The sequence below is a fragment of the Takifugu flavidus genome, chromosome 3 (assembly GCF_003711565.1).
Source record: "Takifugu flavidus isolate HTHZ2018 chromosome 3, ASM371156v2, whole genome shotgun sequence".
Taxonomy (NCBI): domain Eukaryota; kingdom Metazoa; phylum Chordata; class Actinopteri; order Tetraodontiformes; family Tetraodontidae; genus Takifugu; species Takifugu flavidus.
The window spans coordinates 1,342,907-1,357,792 of record NC_079522.1 but is presented as its reverse complement, the minus strand read 5'-3'; the positions used below and the strand labels follow the sequence as shown (position 1 = coordinate 1,357,792).

Sequence of the window (14,886 nt, the reverse complement as noted above, 5' to 3'; positions counted from 1 at the left end):
TTTCCAGATTAGAGCACCACTGGGAGGCTGATTTCATCTCTAATCTCTTTGGGCCTCCGGAGCCAAAACACGGATTTATTATGGGTGTATTTGGGATTATTTGGCTTTGATAATCGAGTTTATCATCTATGAGACAGTATTGTTGGCTTGTTTGCTTTTTGTGTGGAGATTTTACATCCAATAACATCAATTTTGGAGCATTTAAATGCACTTTTGTCTGTTGTTATGGACACTGTGGCGAAATCAAATAGGAAATTAGGGTTATTTCATCAGTCCTGGTTTTCGATTTCTGCCCTTTTTCTCAAAATTAGCCGGCGTTTTCCACTGAAGTCGCTGTGACGTCACCAACACCGTGGTTGATTGCAGCTAATTTGGACCTTTGGCAATAATTCCGCCCATCAAACACCAACTACGTGCACAGATCTGAGTGGCAGCTTTGGGCTGAAACTGTTCTAAAGTTATTGATCATCCTCACGGAGGCAGAGGCCTTATCTCCCTCCGCATCTGCACATCTGCCCCACGTGGCTGCAGATGTCGGGACTCATGCTGGCAGCGCCAGGCGGCAGATGTAATTGACCTGTCTGAGGCCAAACAGCCCGAACAGCCCCTCCATATAAACCCACCCTGTCCACAGGCCTACAAATACCAACACGCCACAGCTGGGACTCAGACCGAACAGCAGCAGATCTGAGGGTTCCTGCTCTGACTTCCTGTCTCCGACTCGCTCTCCGTCCAGATGCTTCGATCCAGCTGTGTCCTACCTGTCCTGCTCCTCCAGCTGCTGCTGGACCGGACCTGCAGCGCCGTGTTGCCTGACAGAAACGAGAGGGTAAGAGAAACTGTCAGTTTGGGACACGTCTGACCCCCCTTTGGTTTTCGACTAGAACTTTTGGCACAAAAACATTTCAAAGAATGTAAATTTTCCAGGTTATTGTTGCCAGTTGTGTTGCCCTGATCTAATTATTGTTAAGAGTCTATTTTTCTGAACATTTTTGATCATCTTGAATATCCCAAACTACCAGAATTGTGGAAAAATAAAGCAATCGGATGTTACTCATGTTGCAGCATCCAAACTTTGAAACGGGATTTAGGATATAATGAAAATACCAAAAATGTCCCTTTATAATTTAAGGGTTTTTTTTAAGGAAAGAATTTTAGAACTTAAACGTGGTCCTGATCTCTCCTCAGGAAATCGACTGGCAGGACCAGGACCTCTCCCCCCGCCGGGATGCTGGCTCGGTCCAGGCTGGCCTCTCCCAGGGTTCGGTTCTGGCGGTGGACGCGCGTCCGCCTCAGCCTGTGTCCGTCCAGAACCCTCGGAAAAAAAACCAAAAGAGGTTCGAGCGCCTCCTGGAACTTATTACATCTAAGGTTACTGATAGAAATGTGGAGTTTGGGATCGAGCTTAATTTTCTGCGTACTTCCAGGAGGAAACTGGCTCCTCTGGACTCCATCGGAGGTTTCCTGATGTCCAGGTCCCGAAGCCGCCAAGTGAGTGTCGTGATCCACGATTTAGGACGATCCGGGCGCAGAGTTCCGATTCCTTTTTGTATCATTGTTATTCAAAATGACGACATTGGACTTTATATTATTTACACCCAGAAATAAAACATTTGATGCTTAACAAAAAATCCGATGTTTTAACGAAAAGTAATGATTTATTTTCTTCCTTTCAGGATGAACCTGATCGCCACTGGGAAGACTACAGGAAATAAACACAAATCTTATATTTTATTCGTTTAAATACGTTATTTTAATATCTATTTATTCATCATTATACATGTGCGACGCTTGTTGACTGTCGCCCTCTGGCGGCCGAAGATAAACACGACAATCACTTCTGTGTGCGCTAAGATGCTGTAAAAGTGCGCGTTTGGGTTAAAATACGACGAATAAAACCATCCCACGTGTTCCCAAAGACTTTTATTTTTCAAGCTACAATTAAACAATATCAGACTGCAGAAAATATAGATTTCGCTTGGGTATTTTTCTCTCTTCACTTTCAAATATGTACAGTTTTCAAAGAACAGGATATGTACACAGAACTGAAGCACAGAGCGCAACCGCTACGGGAGACTTACCACGCACTCCGAACAAAGAAACGATACAAAAAAAAAAATGCAATAAAACCGAACAAATGAATGAAAAAGTCTCAATCTATGTGGCATAGGCTTATATTCTTTACATCACACCTGTGAGACATTCGTGTCCATCCTGATGCGCTTCTTATCCCACCTCTCAGAAAGTTAAGAAATAAACGATTACATGAAAACAGAAGTCGATATTTTACAACCATTCGTCAACAAGCCTCGGAGCCAGCGGCAACCCCCCCATCGCGACTTAACGTTAAAAAGAAAGCAACGAATTTGATGCAGACACTGAGAAACAGTAAGCGCTAAATGTACACAGCTACACGCCAAGTACGGTCTAATTCAGTTGTAGCCCGACACAGAATACCCCAACGCGTGGTAGAAATTTTACTCTGAGGGGATCGAAAAGTGCACAACTGAAAGAAAAGTCTGTGCAATCTTCATTTGCAGCAACGTCGGAGACCGAACGTTGGCGGATTGTACCAATTTAAAGAGTCTGGGGGAGCGGGAGCGCCCAAAGAAATAAAAGTTACCAAAACAAATAAAAATAAACGCTGCCGCTCGATACGGGCTCGCCGAGCGTCACATCGAAATCTGTAAAACGTCCCCCGGAAACTGGTTTTCAACGGTCACAATGAGCCGATTTGTCAATACAGTCAATAATTTATGAGACAAAACGCAACATGAGCAGACAAGAGACGAGGAAATAGCGTGCACGTCGGCACCGGTTCGACAAGGCGGCCAATTAACGAGTTAATTGTCAACGCTCCAGTGTCAACGAGGCCGCCTCTCCGGTTCTCCACACAAGACGAAACAAAAGAGGGAGAAAGGAAATAAATGGTTCTGATTGTCGGAAAGAAATCCTACAAAGTGGCGACAGAGTTGCCGTCCGGGCGTTGTTGCAGGCTGTTTTGGCTGTAGGCATCAGAGAAAACGAGTGTTAGGAGGGAGGGGCGGGCAGTTCTAGGGGTCCTTTTTATTCCCCGACCGCCGCATGTCCCTGCACTTGTGGCAGTAAAAGACGTCCGGAACGTTGGACTTCTTGATCTTGGCGCAGGACAGGTGCACCCAGATGCCGCACTGGTTGCACTCGATCATCGGCCGCCCGGCGAACGGCTTCCCGCAGTAGCAGGTGATCAAGTCCCACGAGTCGTCTCCTGCGTTGCGAAAAGAAAGAGAAGCGACGTGAGATGAGGCAGATGACATCGGCCGTTGCGTGAAACGCAGCAGCGCCAGACGTACCCGACTCCACCATGATGTCTTCGTCGGCGATCCAGGTCTCCCCCTCGCTGGAGCTCATCTCCGCGTCCCTGATGGACTCCTCCTGCGGCGACTTCCCCAGGGTCGGCGGGCCGCCGCCGCCCGAGGTCCTGTGCATCGCCAGCTCCTCTCTGATGGGTCGCACCTCCCCGTGCCGGCTCTCGGAGTCCGTCTCGCTCTGAGCGGAGCTTTTGAGTTTCTTAGCTTTGGGCTGTTTGGAGTTTTTGCTGCGTTTGATACGAGCCCTTTTCTCGCTCTCGCTGCTGCCGCTGTCCGCCGCCGATATGGCGGAACCCAGCGACAGCTTTTTCAGCTTTTTGTCCTTCTTGCGCTCCGCCTTCGTGCCAGCCGGGCTCTCGTACAAGGAGTCTTTAAGGCGCATCTTGTCCAGCAAAGTGCTATCGGAGTGCATGCGGCGAATGCTTTTGCCCTTGTTCGCTCGGGCTTTCCGGACAAACGTGTGGATGGTGTGAATGTCTGAGCTCCCATCTGCCCAAACATTGCCCGTAGAGCTGGTGCCCCCACCTCCACCTACGTCAGCTGACAACCCTGAACTGTGCGCAGAGCTAGACGATGTCGGGGACCAGGAACTTTCCTGGAAAACACAAAGAATCAGCATTGCAGTAAAACAAAAACAAAAAACACTTCACCATAATGACAATACCTCCAGTGGTTTACCTCTTTCGGACTTGGGATGTAACCAGCATATGCCAGGACAAAGCTGCAGAATTTGTTGAAGTCCTCCACAGTCCTCTTTTTCCTCTCTGGGGGCTGCAGCAACATGTATGTCAGCGTAAAATCTAAACATTCTGCAAAGAAAATTACTGAAAGGATTCAAAGCTGGAATACAAAGCTAAAAGTACTCACCAGAGGCTCCGTTTTGCACGCCAATAATGAATCTAGGGGAGGATAAAAGAACAATTGTAAGGAAGACATTTTGTTGGATTAAACGTAATTGTGCAGAAATAGCAACCACATTATTGCCCGAGCAATGAGACACATGTGGACAAACGATAGCATTAGCTTGCTAATGCAGCTTAACTAAGGCTATTAGCGATGAGATCATGCACAAACACCGTTTATACAACGCGGTTAAATTTATCAGCGACCCAGTAATAACCAATTAAAAGGGGGATTACCAAGTCAGACGTCTTTTGCCAGCCCAAGTTTACTGCGTACAAGCGCAAATGATGCTACTTTTTTTCCCCCTTCGCATTTTGGGGTGATCGACTGCAGCCAAAGTTTGGATATTTCAAAACAGACCGCGGGGAACTTTCAATTTAGAGTCTCTGTAAAATAAAAAAAAACGGCTGGTTTTATTATAAACTGTTGACAGCAGAGGTCTGCTCATTTCCAGCCAAACTTTAAAACAATAACGGTCAATAACGCGACTCTCGGTGTGCTAGCGGCTAGTGCTAGCCGACGTTTAAAAGAAGCTAATGCAACACGTCGTCCGAGACAATAATACCCGGGAATCGATCAGAACCAGCTGCACATTGTCAAATACATTTAATGCATTTCGTTTAAAGCGGTCATTTCTTGGGATTCGATTGACAAATCTTGGTGCGAGCAATCGATCGCTCGACCAGTTAGCTAAAACACGCTAGCTTTCTTAAAATGGAAGTGGGAGGTTTTTGGCTACAGCTCGGTTGGTGTAATGTTTAATCGATCGTTTTGTCGACACCAAACTCTAGCTTGGGGTTAATATTGCGAGCAGCTGTTGTGAGTTGATTTAACATTTTCAGTGAGCTGTATATCTCCTCTTAGATGTTGGCTATCCACCCACTAGCTACATTTTAAAGCGCAAGTTCGATGGGCGCGTTAACTAATCAGCAAGAGGACTTCGCTGCATAAATGCGGGATTGCGTTGACGGATCTGAGGAATTCTATCAATTTAACCTCAATTTCTTGTTTAGACGGCGAAACTGGCGGAGATAAACAATGGATGAAGGCAGGACGTGCACCCAAACGCAACGTTTGCGTTCGACACAACTTGCGCTGTTAGCCATCTTAAATGTCCGCACAACACGGCCAACAGATTACAAGGGTGAACCGATTAGCATCACGCACGGATCGTTTAATAGTTCACGACTAATGATGGTTCAACTCACCTTGGTGCTCAGACATTATGTCAAGCATTGTCGCCTCACCAACAAGGCCTCGATGCGAGTAAGAGAAGCAGCAGGCGAGCTAGCCGGAGTAGCGGCCGTCGCGCTGTGCCTTCCCCGGCGTGGCTGCACCGTACCGCCGGGTAACTCAACAGTCTCAAGCCGACGGCGAGAAGGACCTAAAAGACTCTTCTGGCGGACCAGTTCGCCTCGGATCAAAGTTTCCCAAGTTTACTCGCCAAGGATCCGGTCCATTAAGGTGAACATCCTCGAATCCGTCGCCACATAGCCGGACAAAATAAAAATTCCTGTACCGCTCAACGTCCAGCACTAAACTCCACTTGTTCACCACTGCATTTATATAACAGTCGATCCGACGATGCAGCTGAAGTCCTTCCAATGCCTTCGATCGACGCACGTAGCAGTGAAATTAAGTTTGCTTCGAGAAGTTCGATGAAGTTTTGCGTTTCCTCGATGAATGCAGACAAAACCACTCCAGTTCTGACTTTATTCCGCACTGTCGTCTCGGTGCGCGGCAGAAACCTCTTGAGGCTGCAGCGCAAAGTGTCGCCCGCTGCATTCTGGGTAACGTAGTTCGAAGGGCCTGTGGTTTACCCTGCTCAGTGGTCGTTCGAAAACGTCAACGCACAACGTTTCCCAGGGCTGATTGCGAGGGAGGCGACGTGCCCTCTGGGAAATGCAGTTTAAAGTGAAAGAGCCCAAATATGCTATCTAAAGCAGCACTCTCGACTGGGCAGTGAAACCTTTTTTGGAGTTGAAGCTTGCTGTGTTCCAAATATTCTGAAGGCTGACAGATTCCGTTATACTTTCGATGGAAAAGTAAAAGCAATTTCTTGAGGGTTTTGATGCTGTATAGTCGCTTTTCAACGACTTATTATTTATGCTAACGGGCTAACGCTACATGGGACCATGTTGACTGAATTATTACAACAAGGCGTTGATTCTGGCGGTTTTCTCATAATACAAGGTACATTTTCTAAAATGTCTTAATCGTGATTAATTAATCGTAATTGTAATCGTGTAAAACTGAAGCGGACAGAAAAGTCACATCGTTCTTATCTTGCTTTGACAGATTGTGCTAGCTATTCCGGTCGACGTCTCCTGAAGAGTTTGATTAACTCGGCACTTCACAGGTATTTAAATAAAAATATTAATAAAGATAACCCAGCGACTCCCTAGTTAAAACACATGTTACACAGTATTTTATTTTTATTGTAAATGTAGGGAAGAAGAAGTCCATGTCCTCGGATTTGAAGTCAGCGAAGAAGAACTGAAGGATGGGTTAAAAATAACACATAATCAGAGGTAACTGTAAAAAAAAGAAAATCTAACTATACATTAAAGAATCAGGCATGATGACCCACATTTTCACCATCAGAGTATCTTTTATTGGAACATTCCATTTGAGATTAATGTTTAATCTGATTCTGATAGTGAACGACCAGTCAAATCAGTGCAAACCAGTAGCACTTAACGTGACTCTCTTTTTTCGGACCAGACTCCACTTCCACAACGCGTACGCCGACCCGCTTGGCTGGAACGATAACACGCCTTTCACGGTTCACCGGTTCTGTGCTGAAGAACTTACCCGTCTGATGAGGACGCCACATTCCAAGCCGACGACGCTGGTGATCGATTCTCTGTCGTGGGTTCTGAGACACGTCAAATGCCCAACTGTCTGCAGGACTCTTCATCAACTTCGGAAAGGTGGTGCCGGATGCTATGTTGCGAATAAGTTGTATTTTCTAGTTTGGGGAACTGGAATGCAGTCTTTTCCCTGGTTCATTGTCTTCTTGTGTGTTTTCATTAGGGGGAGCTGCGAGAGCTGTTGTCGGTCTGCTCCACACAGACATGCACCAGCGGGGCACTGTGGGAAGTGTAGGCCACTTGGCCACTTGTGTCATCACCGTTTCACCAGGTACGAAGGCAGATGAAGCAGTGGCCAAGATTACAAAGCGGTTAAAATCAGGGAAGGTTATCCAAGATGTAGGTATTTCCATAGGGGAGGGGGGGGGTCACTCTCCCTGTCGTGGCAGAGGGTGCTAAAAGGTTTTTGTTCCCAGGAGGAAGTTTTCAGCATCCAAGAGGATTTTACAGTTGCGTTACAGTGCAGAGCCAACCAAGCCAGGCCCAAACATGCTGAGCCTGGGGAGCAGGAGGTGCCGTGTTACACATCATATATATTCCCACAACACGCTGAAGCCAAATGTGGCCAGGCTGAATGTGCCGCTGTGGCTTTTCACTTTCCCGCAGATGGACCCGGCGGCCAACTTGACCTTCAACCTCCGACTGTCTGATTCAGAACGGGAAGCAAAGGAGAAACTCGCACTTCCCTTTATGTTCAGCAAAGAGAAGTACAAACGTTTCCACATGTTTCAGACTTTTCACACGGGTTTTTTATTAACGGACCTACAAAAACCGCCCCCTTTGTTTTACAGGAAGACAGCCCTGCTCTGCTCAGGCCCAGGTTCAGGACAAATTGTGTACGAGCCGGATGCTAACGACGACTATGACGAGGAAGACCCCGACGATGACCTGGACGTCTAATAATTAGACATAAATCCAACTAGAACCGCCTGATGTCCATCACTTGTTTCTATTGAGTAATAATAGATTTGCCACGTTTACAGAGGTTGAATATGATACAATTTTCTGGCCAAACATTTGGTATTGATTAAACATTCTAAAATTCCAATATGAACCAAATGATATTTTCAATCGTCCCTGGAAGCAGTTGAATCATCCATTGTTGTGGTCATGTTCTCTGTATGTTAAAATAATATTAAAGGTTTATATTTTAATGCTTTTTTTCTTTGAGCTTCATTTAGAGAGGTAAATTCAGATGAGAACAGTCATTTACTTAAAAATATGGGAAAATAAATACAATAATCCAGCACACACACACACATTGACATAAAGTAAACCTACTAAAAACACCGATAGTTTAGGTTGGGCCCTTTTTCTGAGCTCTGCTGCATTTTCTGACCATTTAATTCATATATTTCCAGGGTCATTGTGTGAATTGCATTACTTTTTAACAGCCGGGTCACAGATTGCTTCTGGATTTAGATGATGGGCGCCAGCAATAAAAGATAACTCACAAGTTAATGTTTGAGCTTATTTTATGGCACCTATCGCGCCATTTTGAAGCAGCACCATCAGAAAGACGTTTTCTATGTGTAACCTCAACCAGACAGAGGCGCAGACTCGCAAATCCTCTCAATTCGCAGATTTTCTTTCCAAATTTTGCTCGTCCCCGTCTGTTTATTTTCTTCCACGTGGACGTGCTGCGCGCAACCGCAGAATCCCTCGCGGAAGTGACGGCAGCGCGGCGATGGCGGCTCGCAGCTTCATTCCGGATTTCAACTGGACTACAAACTGATTGGAAGTGGGCCGGCGAAACTTTGAGGGACTTTTCCAGAGCTGCCGCTCGTCGGACGCTGTGGCGTGGAGTCGCGTTGAAGTGCCGCTCGTCTATCGGCCTTCCCGCGGCCGTTTTGGGGTATTTTTTTCGTCCTACGGTCAAGGTGGTCACCCTTTCGAGCTAACATAGCTTGTCGGCTACGAGCTAGCGGTAGTCGGCTAGCTCCCGTGCTAGCTTGTCAACGAGCTGCGTGCTAAGGTCCACGGAGCGGCAGTCGGCGTGTAGCAGCTGTCTTTGGGCCACGTCTGCGTTCGCCTGACATTGTTAAAATGAAACTGCACGTTGTTTAAGATTAGCTGTGCCACAAGTGTGCAGAGCGAGGTACTCACACGTTTGCTTGGCCTCCAGTTAATTTGAATCGCTAGTTTGGCTGCTGCGGCTACAGGCGGATTTTGCCGGCCGACGTCTGAGCAAGTTTCCCCCAGGAATCGCGACGAAGACTCCGGGCAACATCGTGCTACCGGTCGGGAGGTGAAGTGGGCTCCGTTGTGAGGGGTCTTTGCGTGCTCGTCGACATGCTGAAGACCCGACAGTGTTTGCTGGGGATCCGCACGTTTCTCGGCGTAACGTCGAGAATATGGGGCTTCATTATGTACATCCTCAGAAAGCACCTCCGAACGGTGAGAATGAGTTTGAATTTTGAACACGACCCTTGTGCTTCTGTGACAAATCGACCCATCAGCGATCATTGCGGGTGTAAACTAATTCTCCTCATTGATGTTTGGCTAGTTTTTGGCTCACCTGTCTGCCTCACCTGTGGTGCGTTTCTCTAATTCCATGCAGTGTTTTCGCCTTTAACAAGTCTTTCTGTTGTGTGTCGTTTCATCAGATTTGTTTCTTAATGTTGCTGTAAATCCGCCAGTATTATCCTCACACGTTACATAAGCGCAGTTTGGAGTACAAGAGTTGTATTTGGTTGCATTCTTTAAACAAAAATGCATCCCCGAATTGGTTTAAATGGGGAATTTTCTTTACCCCTGGACAAAATCAGTGCAGGGGGACATTTTTGCCAGCCAAACACTTGGTAATGGCGCGATCTGACCATAACTTTCCAAGTTAAACAGATGCTTGTTGCTGTTTTAAAATCCTTCCACATCCAAATGCTTAATCGCAACAACCCACAACGCCAACCTGCAGCCCACCTTCACTTTAGGCGCACGCAGGTGTCAAAGGTCTTTGCAGACGCCTGTATTCAGTGTGATATGAGTGGACTTTGCCTGTGCCACCCTATCATCCAACAATGCCTGGAGGAGCGCCCTGGAAGTTGTAATCATCCCGTTCGACTACGGTTCACTGTGCGGCGGGAACGCTCGCAGGCTCTGGGAACGAGCCGTCCAGGCAGCATTATGACTGAAGTGAGAGGGATTATGTCAGCACAGAGAGCGCTCTGTTCTCTCCCTCCCTCCCTCCGTCCGTCTGCTTGTTTCCTTCGCACTTGTTTTACTTTTCTCCGGTGCGTTGCGACAGCGTCGCGGTTGGCGCGCGGGGCGACGGCCGGCCGGCCAGGTAAAGCATGCCGGTTAATTCCACGGAAACCCTTGAGCGCGCTCTGGGAGGAGGCAGTTAAATATACAACGCGTTAATGAGGGAAGCCTCCATGTTTCCCATCATTGCTGAATTGGATTATGAATTATGTGACGAGGACTTAATCCCGAGCATCCTGCACTGTCGGTGGATTGCATCCAGCTTGTTTACTACTCTGGCTGTCAACATGGCAGCGTCGCGGCTCTGCTAATGTCCCGCGGGGGGGTTCAAGGCAAAGCTATTAACCTTTGTGAGCTGCTCTTCAGGCTTCGGTGTTGCCCAAGACAATTATTGGTAAAAGTTCCATTGGTGTTTGCAAGTCTGTTGTCCAGAGAGCTGATGGAAGGGTCAGCCCCCCCCCCCCCCGACGCTTCCCAGCAGTCCCTGCTTCCATATGTCACTCAGGTCTCAGTGGGTGGTGACTGGGGAGGAGGTCCTGTCCAGAGCTTTGGTAACGGGCAGGACGCTCTCTGGAAAGTCACCCTGCAAGTCTCCTTTTCTGTGCTGGGCCCGCGCTCCTCTGACACCCACCGACAGCTGAAGGAATATAAATAGTCCTGGGGGGGGGGAGCAGAGCCCCCGGGCCAGAGCGGGACTGAAGAGCAGTCTGAGGAAGCAGAAGAGTGAGCGTCATGAGGCGTCACTTCACTGGCCTCCTGCTGAGTCGTGAAACCTTAATAAATAAAAAAGGACACCTGTACCTTAAAGCTGCCATGAGCTCAGCAGGGGGTCAGATGATAAAACCCACTCTGATTGACTCCACGTGCGCACACACTTGAAGTGATTGATACGTGAGGAGCACACGGATCCTCCGGGAAAATGGTTTCATTTCTTTCTTTTGCCGTCTTTATTTGCAGATAATCCAGTATCAGACGGTGCGCTACGACACGCTGCCCCTGTCCTCCATCTCCAGAAACAGACTGAGTAAGTAGATGAAACCCAACGGTTCCAGGAGCAGATTCCGCTCTTCCACCTCGCTGCCGTTTGCTTTCTTTTGTTTGTTTTTTGCCTTGTGACGCCTTAATAGCTCTATATTTGTAGTGTGTAAATTAACCTGAACCGGTCTGATGGGTTTAAAGCCTAAACATCGTCTCCAGGAGGCGCGTGGAAGCTGAGGGTTGTGAATCCTTCATGATATTATCTGGTTTCTGCTCTTGTGAGACAATTGTGGAGCCGTCAGGAGTGATTTAGAACGTGAGCAAAGCCAGCCTCTGCACAGCGATGAAGAAAATCCCTTGGGCACGAACGCGCTGCGGACCAGCTCGCATCAGATAAACAGATGTGATGAACGTTGCCTTTTCTTCCGCCTTTTTTGATGGGAAACAGTTGTGCAGCACCGGTCGGTAATAACGGCCGTGTGATGACTTGGCATTAAGGCATTTGTCACGAGTCATTCCGGCAGTCCACAATAAATGTGCACGTGGACGCGTTTAGAGTGTGACCGCGGAGCCGATGAGGTAACGCTTGATTTTTACCTGCGCTGTGAGGACATTTTGACCGGTCCTCGCTCCTCCACGGGGTGTTTATGGGTTAATGCTTGAACAGCGGCGCGTGCCCCGTTGTGTGTTCCGCTCCATGTGTGGGTGACACTCTTGACTTGAAAAAGATTCCTTTTTCAGTTCCAGTTGACTCGCAGCTGAGCCTGGGCCGCTGGCCCCGCCTCCTGGGGCGCCATCATCGGCGGTTTTGATGATCTGCCGCGTCGTTGATCGGCGGCCTGCTCTGTTTGCTGTTAGATCACCGAGCTGTCGGCCGGAATGCGTCCGTGCGCGACCTGAAAACACAAAATCTTCACATTTGAACTTCCTGTTTCTGCCCGGCCCGGTTCTGGCGCCCTTTTGTCCGCATTAACGCGTCTCACCCGGGTCTCTCGTGTTTGAATGTGACCCAAACTTTAGATGGAGTAAAGAGGAAGATTCTGGTTTTAGACCTGGACGAGACGTTGATCCACTCTCACCACGACGGGGTCTTAAGACCCACAGTGAGACCGGGCACGCCGCCAGACTTCATCCTCAAAGTATGACCCCCCCCCCCCCCCCCCTTCCCCCCCGCTGGTCACACACACATTTGAGCTAAAGGTCTCTACGTCTGTTGTGACGTCGTCTTCTTCGTGCAGGTCGTCATCGACAAGCATCCAGTAAGATTCTTTGTCCATAAAAGGCCGCACGTGGACTTCTTTCTAGAAGTGGTGAGTGTGAATCTGTGCTCACACCGATGTGTTTGAGCCCGGCGGCGCCGTTTACCCGCTCCACGCCTCGTGTGTGTGTGTGTGTGTGTCGCTGCAGGTGAGCCAGTGGTACGAGCTGGTGGTTTTCACAGCCAGTATGGAGATCTACGGCTCGGCGGTGGCGGACAAGCTGGACAACAACAGGAACATCCTAAAACGTAGATACTACAGACAGGTAACGCCCTCGGGTGGATTTAAACGGGTCCAAAGGTCCGCTCACACCCTCCTCACTTTCTGTTCGGTGTCTCTTCGCAGCACTGTACGTTGGATCTAGGTAGTTATATAAAAGACCTGTCTGTAGTACACAACGACATGTCCAGCATCGTCATTCTGGACAACTCGCCTGGAGCTTATCGCAGCCATCCAGGTACGTTTGAAAGCATCACCGACTGGATCCAGGGCGTTCGCCCGTTTCTGGGTCGGTTCTTGTGTTTTAAGATCGTGACGACGTCATTTAGAGCAGAGATTAGCTCAGGTTGTCAGTTCTGCCCACGTTGCTGAGGATCCTGATGGAAAACCACTAAAGGTGTCAATTATGGGCTTTGTTTTTACACATTTTACTGGCATTTTGACGCCCTTGTCGGACAAATAAGTCACACACGTGGCAGAGACGAGGTCAAGAGAGGACAAATGACTTATTTTTGCTACAAAGCTTCTATTGTAACGCAGCTACACAACGTTAACCATCCATGGCTTCTTCTAAAGACTGTAATTAAAAAACTTTCTCATGTGTGTGTTTGTGCCCTCCCCTCCAGACAATGCAATACCCATCAAGTCCTGGTTCAGCGACCCCAGTGACACAGCACTTCTTAACTTGCTGCCTATGCTGGATGCACTGAGGTAGGAACCCAAACCCCCTGAACCACTTCCTGTTCCGCTGCCGCCTGCAGGTGGTCAACGTGGCTACGTTGTTCAGCTCAACGTCTTTTGTCGTCCCAGGTTTACTGCCGACGTGCGCTCCGTCCTTAGTCGAAACCTCCACCAGCACCGGCTCTGGTGATCAGCTGATCCGCGAGAGGGGCGTGGCTTGTTCTTCAGCCTCTTCCTCGCCGCCCCCGGCTTCCATCCCGCCCCTCCGTTCCCGCGCAGACGACCCACCAGCCCTCCTGGGAGCCTTCCCGAGAAGGATTGAGGGTTGGGGTGACCCCCTCACACGGGATGAACAATTTTGGGATCACGGAAACCCAGAAGCTCATGAGGAGGGAGGGGGGCCGCTGTTTTTTTTTTTTTTCTTGATTCTTTCTCTTTTCCCCCCCCCCCAGAAAAACAAAATGGAGCCTCTCTGCCTTATCGCTCCTGATACTGACTGTGTGCGTATGTGTACGCGAGTATCTTAAGGTCCCTTTTTAAACTTTTCTCTTTTTTTTGACAATTGGAGGAGGATCAGCAGAGAAGCAAGAGACAATTTTACATTTTTATTTTGTCTTCATCAAGGCAAAATACATCGTGCTTAAGTAGAATCATTTTAAGGTCAGAGCAGCTGAGGAGAAAATAGATCTTTTTTTAAAAAAGAAAAATGAGCCTACCCAAACTGATTCAGTTATTTCCCAAGGTATGTCTTTTTCCACCTGAATAAGAATGGATCTTTGGAAATTGCGTAACTTTGCTGACATCATCCCACCCATGGGCATGGTCAAAAAGCCCGTATTTGTTTATCCATCATTATTTCCTCAAAGTTCCCCTCAAGACTAACAGAGAGATGACTGAATAGAAGAAAAAGGACGACTTGTTAAGATATTTGGAGCGTCACGCCTCCTTTTCCCGACCGATTCTTCCTCTATTATGACAGACTGCAGACCCCGCATTCGCCATGTGATGCCATCCTGATTTCATCTGATGGGAGTTGCACTTTATTGCAATTTTTTCTACCTTCTGTTTTTGTTTTGTTTTTTTGCAGTTGGTTTTCTATTTGATTAAAGTTTGCAGTCTTTCCCCTCTTTCTGTACGGATCCGACTGCTCGGCCCTCCATCTTTAAATGCCTTCTGAACAATGTCGGTCTCGTCAAGGCTCACAGCAGCTTCTTATTGGCTCTGTCCAGGTCTGTGTTATTAATAAAACACGTGTCAGTATCAACCAGACACTTGGCCACCTTTTTTCACTCGATTGAATACGTTCTGCAGTTTTCACTGAGGCGACACTGCTGCCGCCCTGCGGTGCGATGCGGAACTGCACCATGACGCGGTTCAGACGGTTGAGCAAAGAAAATTTATATTAAATACTGTTACTGTATA

The 14,886-nt window shown here is 48.0% G+C and overlaps 3 protein-coding genes across 5 annotated transcripts; 2 read left to right on the top strand and 1 right to left on the bottom strand.

Moving 5' to 3' along the window:
* Positions 1 to 1,906: 1,906 nt before the first annotated feature.
* Positions 1,907 to 5,989, bottom strand: phf23b (PHD finger protein 23b). The gene is made up of 5 exons (XM_057027596.1): positions 5,462 to 5,989; positions 4,218 to 4,249; positions 4,029 to 4,121; positions 3,333 to 3,945; positions 1,907 to 3,247 (listed from the first exon to the last, which is right to left on the bottom strand). The coding sequence occupies exons 1-5, from the start codon at positions 5,487 to 5,489 to the stop codon at positions 3,054 to 3,056; spliced, it is 960 nt and encodes a 319-aa protein (XP_056883576.1). The 5' UTR covers positions 5,490 to 5,989; the 3' UTR covers positions 1,907 to 3,053.
* Positions 5,990 to 6,161: 172 nt separating this feature from the next.
* On the top strand, positions 6,162 to 8,280 carry elp5 (elongator acetyltransferase complex subunit 5). The gene is made up of 8 exons (XM_057027599.1): positions 6,162 to 6,446; positions 6,552 to 6,612; positions 6,704 to 6,784; positions 6,978 to 7,186; positions 7,290 to 7,465; positions 7,543 to 7,638; positions 7,733 to 7,833; positions 7,918 to 8,280. The coding sequence occupies exons 1-8, from the start codon at positions 6,389 to 6,391 to the stop codon at positions 8,024 to 8,026; spliced, it is 891 nt and encodes a 296-aa protein (XP_056883579.1). The 5' UTR covers positions 6,162 to 6,388; the 3' UTR covers positions 8,027 to 8,280.
* Positions 8,281 to 8,795: 515 nt separating this feature from the next.
* ctdnep1a (CTD nuclear envelope phosphatase 1a) lies at positions 8,796 to 14,733 on the top strand. 3 transcript variants are annotated; one of them, XM_057027602.1, is made up of 9 exons: positions 8,796 to 8,981; positions 9,252 to 9,523; positions 11,285 to 11,351; positions 12,326 to 12,444; positions 12,544 to 12,615; positions 12,713 to 12,829; positions 12,910 to 13,021; positions 13,410 to 13,494; positions 13,594 to 14,733. In XM_057027602.1, the coding sequence occupies exons 2-9, from the start codon at positions 9,419 to 9,421 to the stop codon at positions 13,652 to 13,654; spliced, it is 738 nt and encodes a 245-aa protein (XP_056883582.1). In that variant the 5' UTR covers positions 8,796 to 8,981; positions 9,252 to 9,418; the 3' UTR covers positions 13,655 to 14,733. The 3 variants fall into 3 exon arrangements, with proteins under 3 accessions (XP_056883582.1, XP_056883580.1, XP_056883583.1); XM_057027600.1 differs by having other exon boundaries at positions 8,796 to 9,523; XM_057027603.1 differs by lacking the exon at positions 11,285 to 11,351 and having other exon boundaries at positions 8,796 to 9,523.
* Positions 14,734 to 14,886: the final 153 nt, after the last annotated feature.

Excerpts from the sequence above, each read along its gene's own strand:
- elp5 (XM_057027599.1), top strand. The coding sequence starts at position 6,389 with ATGTTGACTGAATTATTACAACAAGGCGTTGATTCTGGCGGTTTTCTC. Across the intron at positions 6,785-6,977 it reads AAAATAACACATAATCAGAG|ACTCCACTTCCACAACGCGT; the intron begins GTAACTGTAAAA and ends TTTTCGGACCAG. Across the intron at positions 7,639-7,732 it reads CTGAGCCTGGGGAGCAGGAG|ATGGACCCGGCGGCCAACTT; the intron begins GTGCCGTGTTAC and ends ACTTTCCCGCAG.
- phf23b (XM_057027596.1), bottom strand. The coding sequence starts at position 5,489 with ATGCTTGACATAATGTCTGAGCACCAAG. Across the intron at positions 4,250-5,461 it reads CATAATGTCTGAGCACCAAG|ATTCATTATTGGCGTGCAAA; the intron begins GTGAGTTGAACC and ends ATCCTCCCCTAG. Across the intron at positions 4,122-4,217 it reads CGTGCAAAACGGAGCCTCTG|CCCCCAGAGAGGAAAAAGAG; the intron begins GTGAGTACTTTT and ends ATGTTGCTGCAG.
- ctdnep1a (XM_057027602.1), top strand. The coding sequence starts at position 9,419 with ATGCTGAAGACCCGACAGTGTTTGCTGGGGATCCGCACGTTTCTCGGC. Across the intron at positions 9,524-11,284 it reads TCAGAAAGCACCTCCGAACG|ATAATCCAGTATCAGACGGT; the intron begins GTGAGAATGAGT and ends CTTTATTTGCAG. Across the intron at positions 12,445-12,543 it reads CGCCAGACTTCATCCTCAAA|GTCGTCATCGACAAGCATCC; the intron begins GTATGACCCCCC and ends TTCTTCGTGCAG.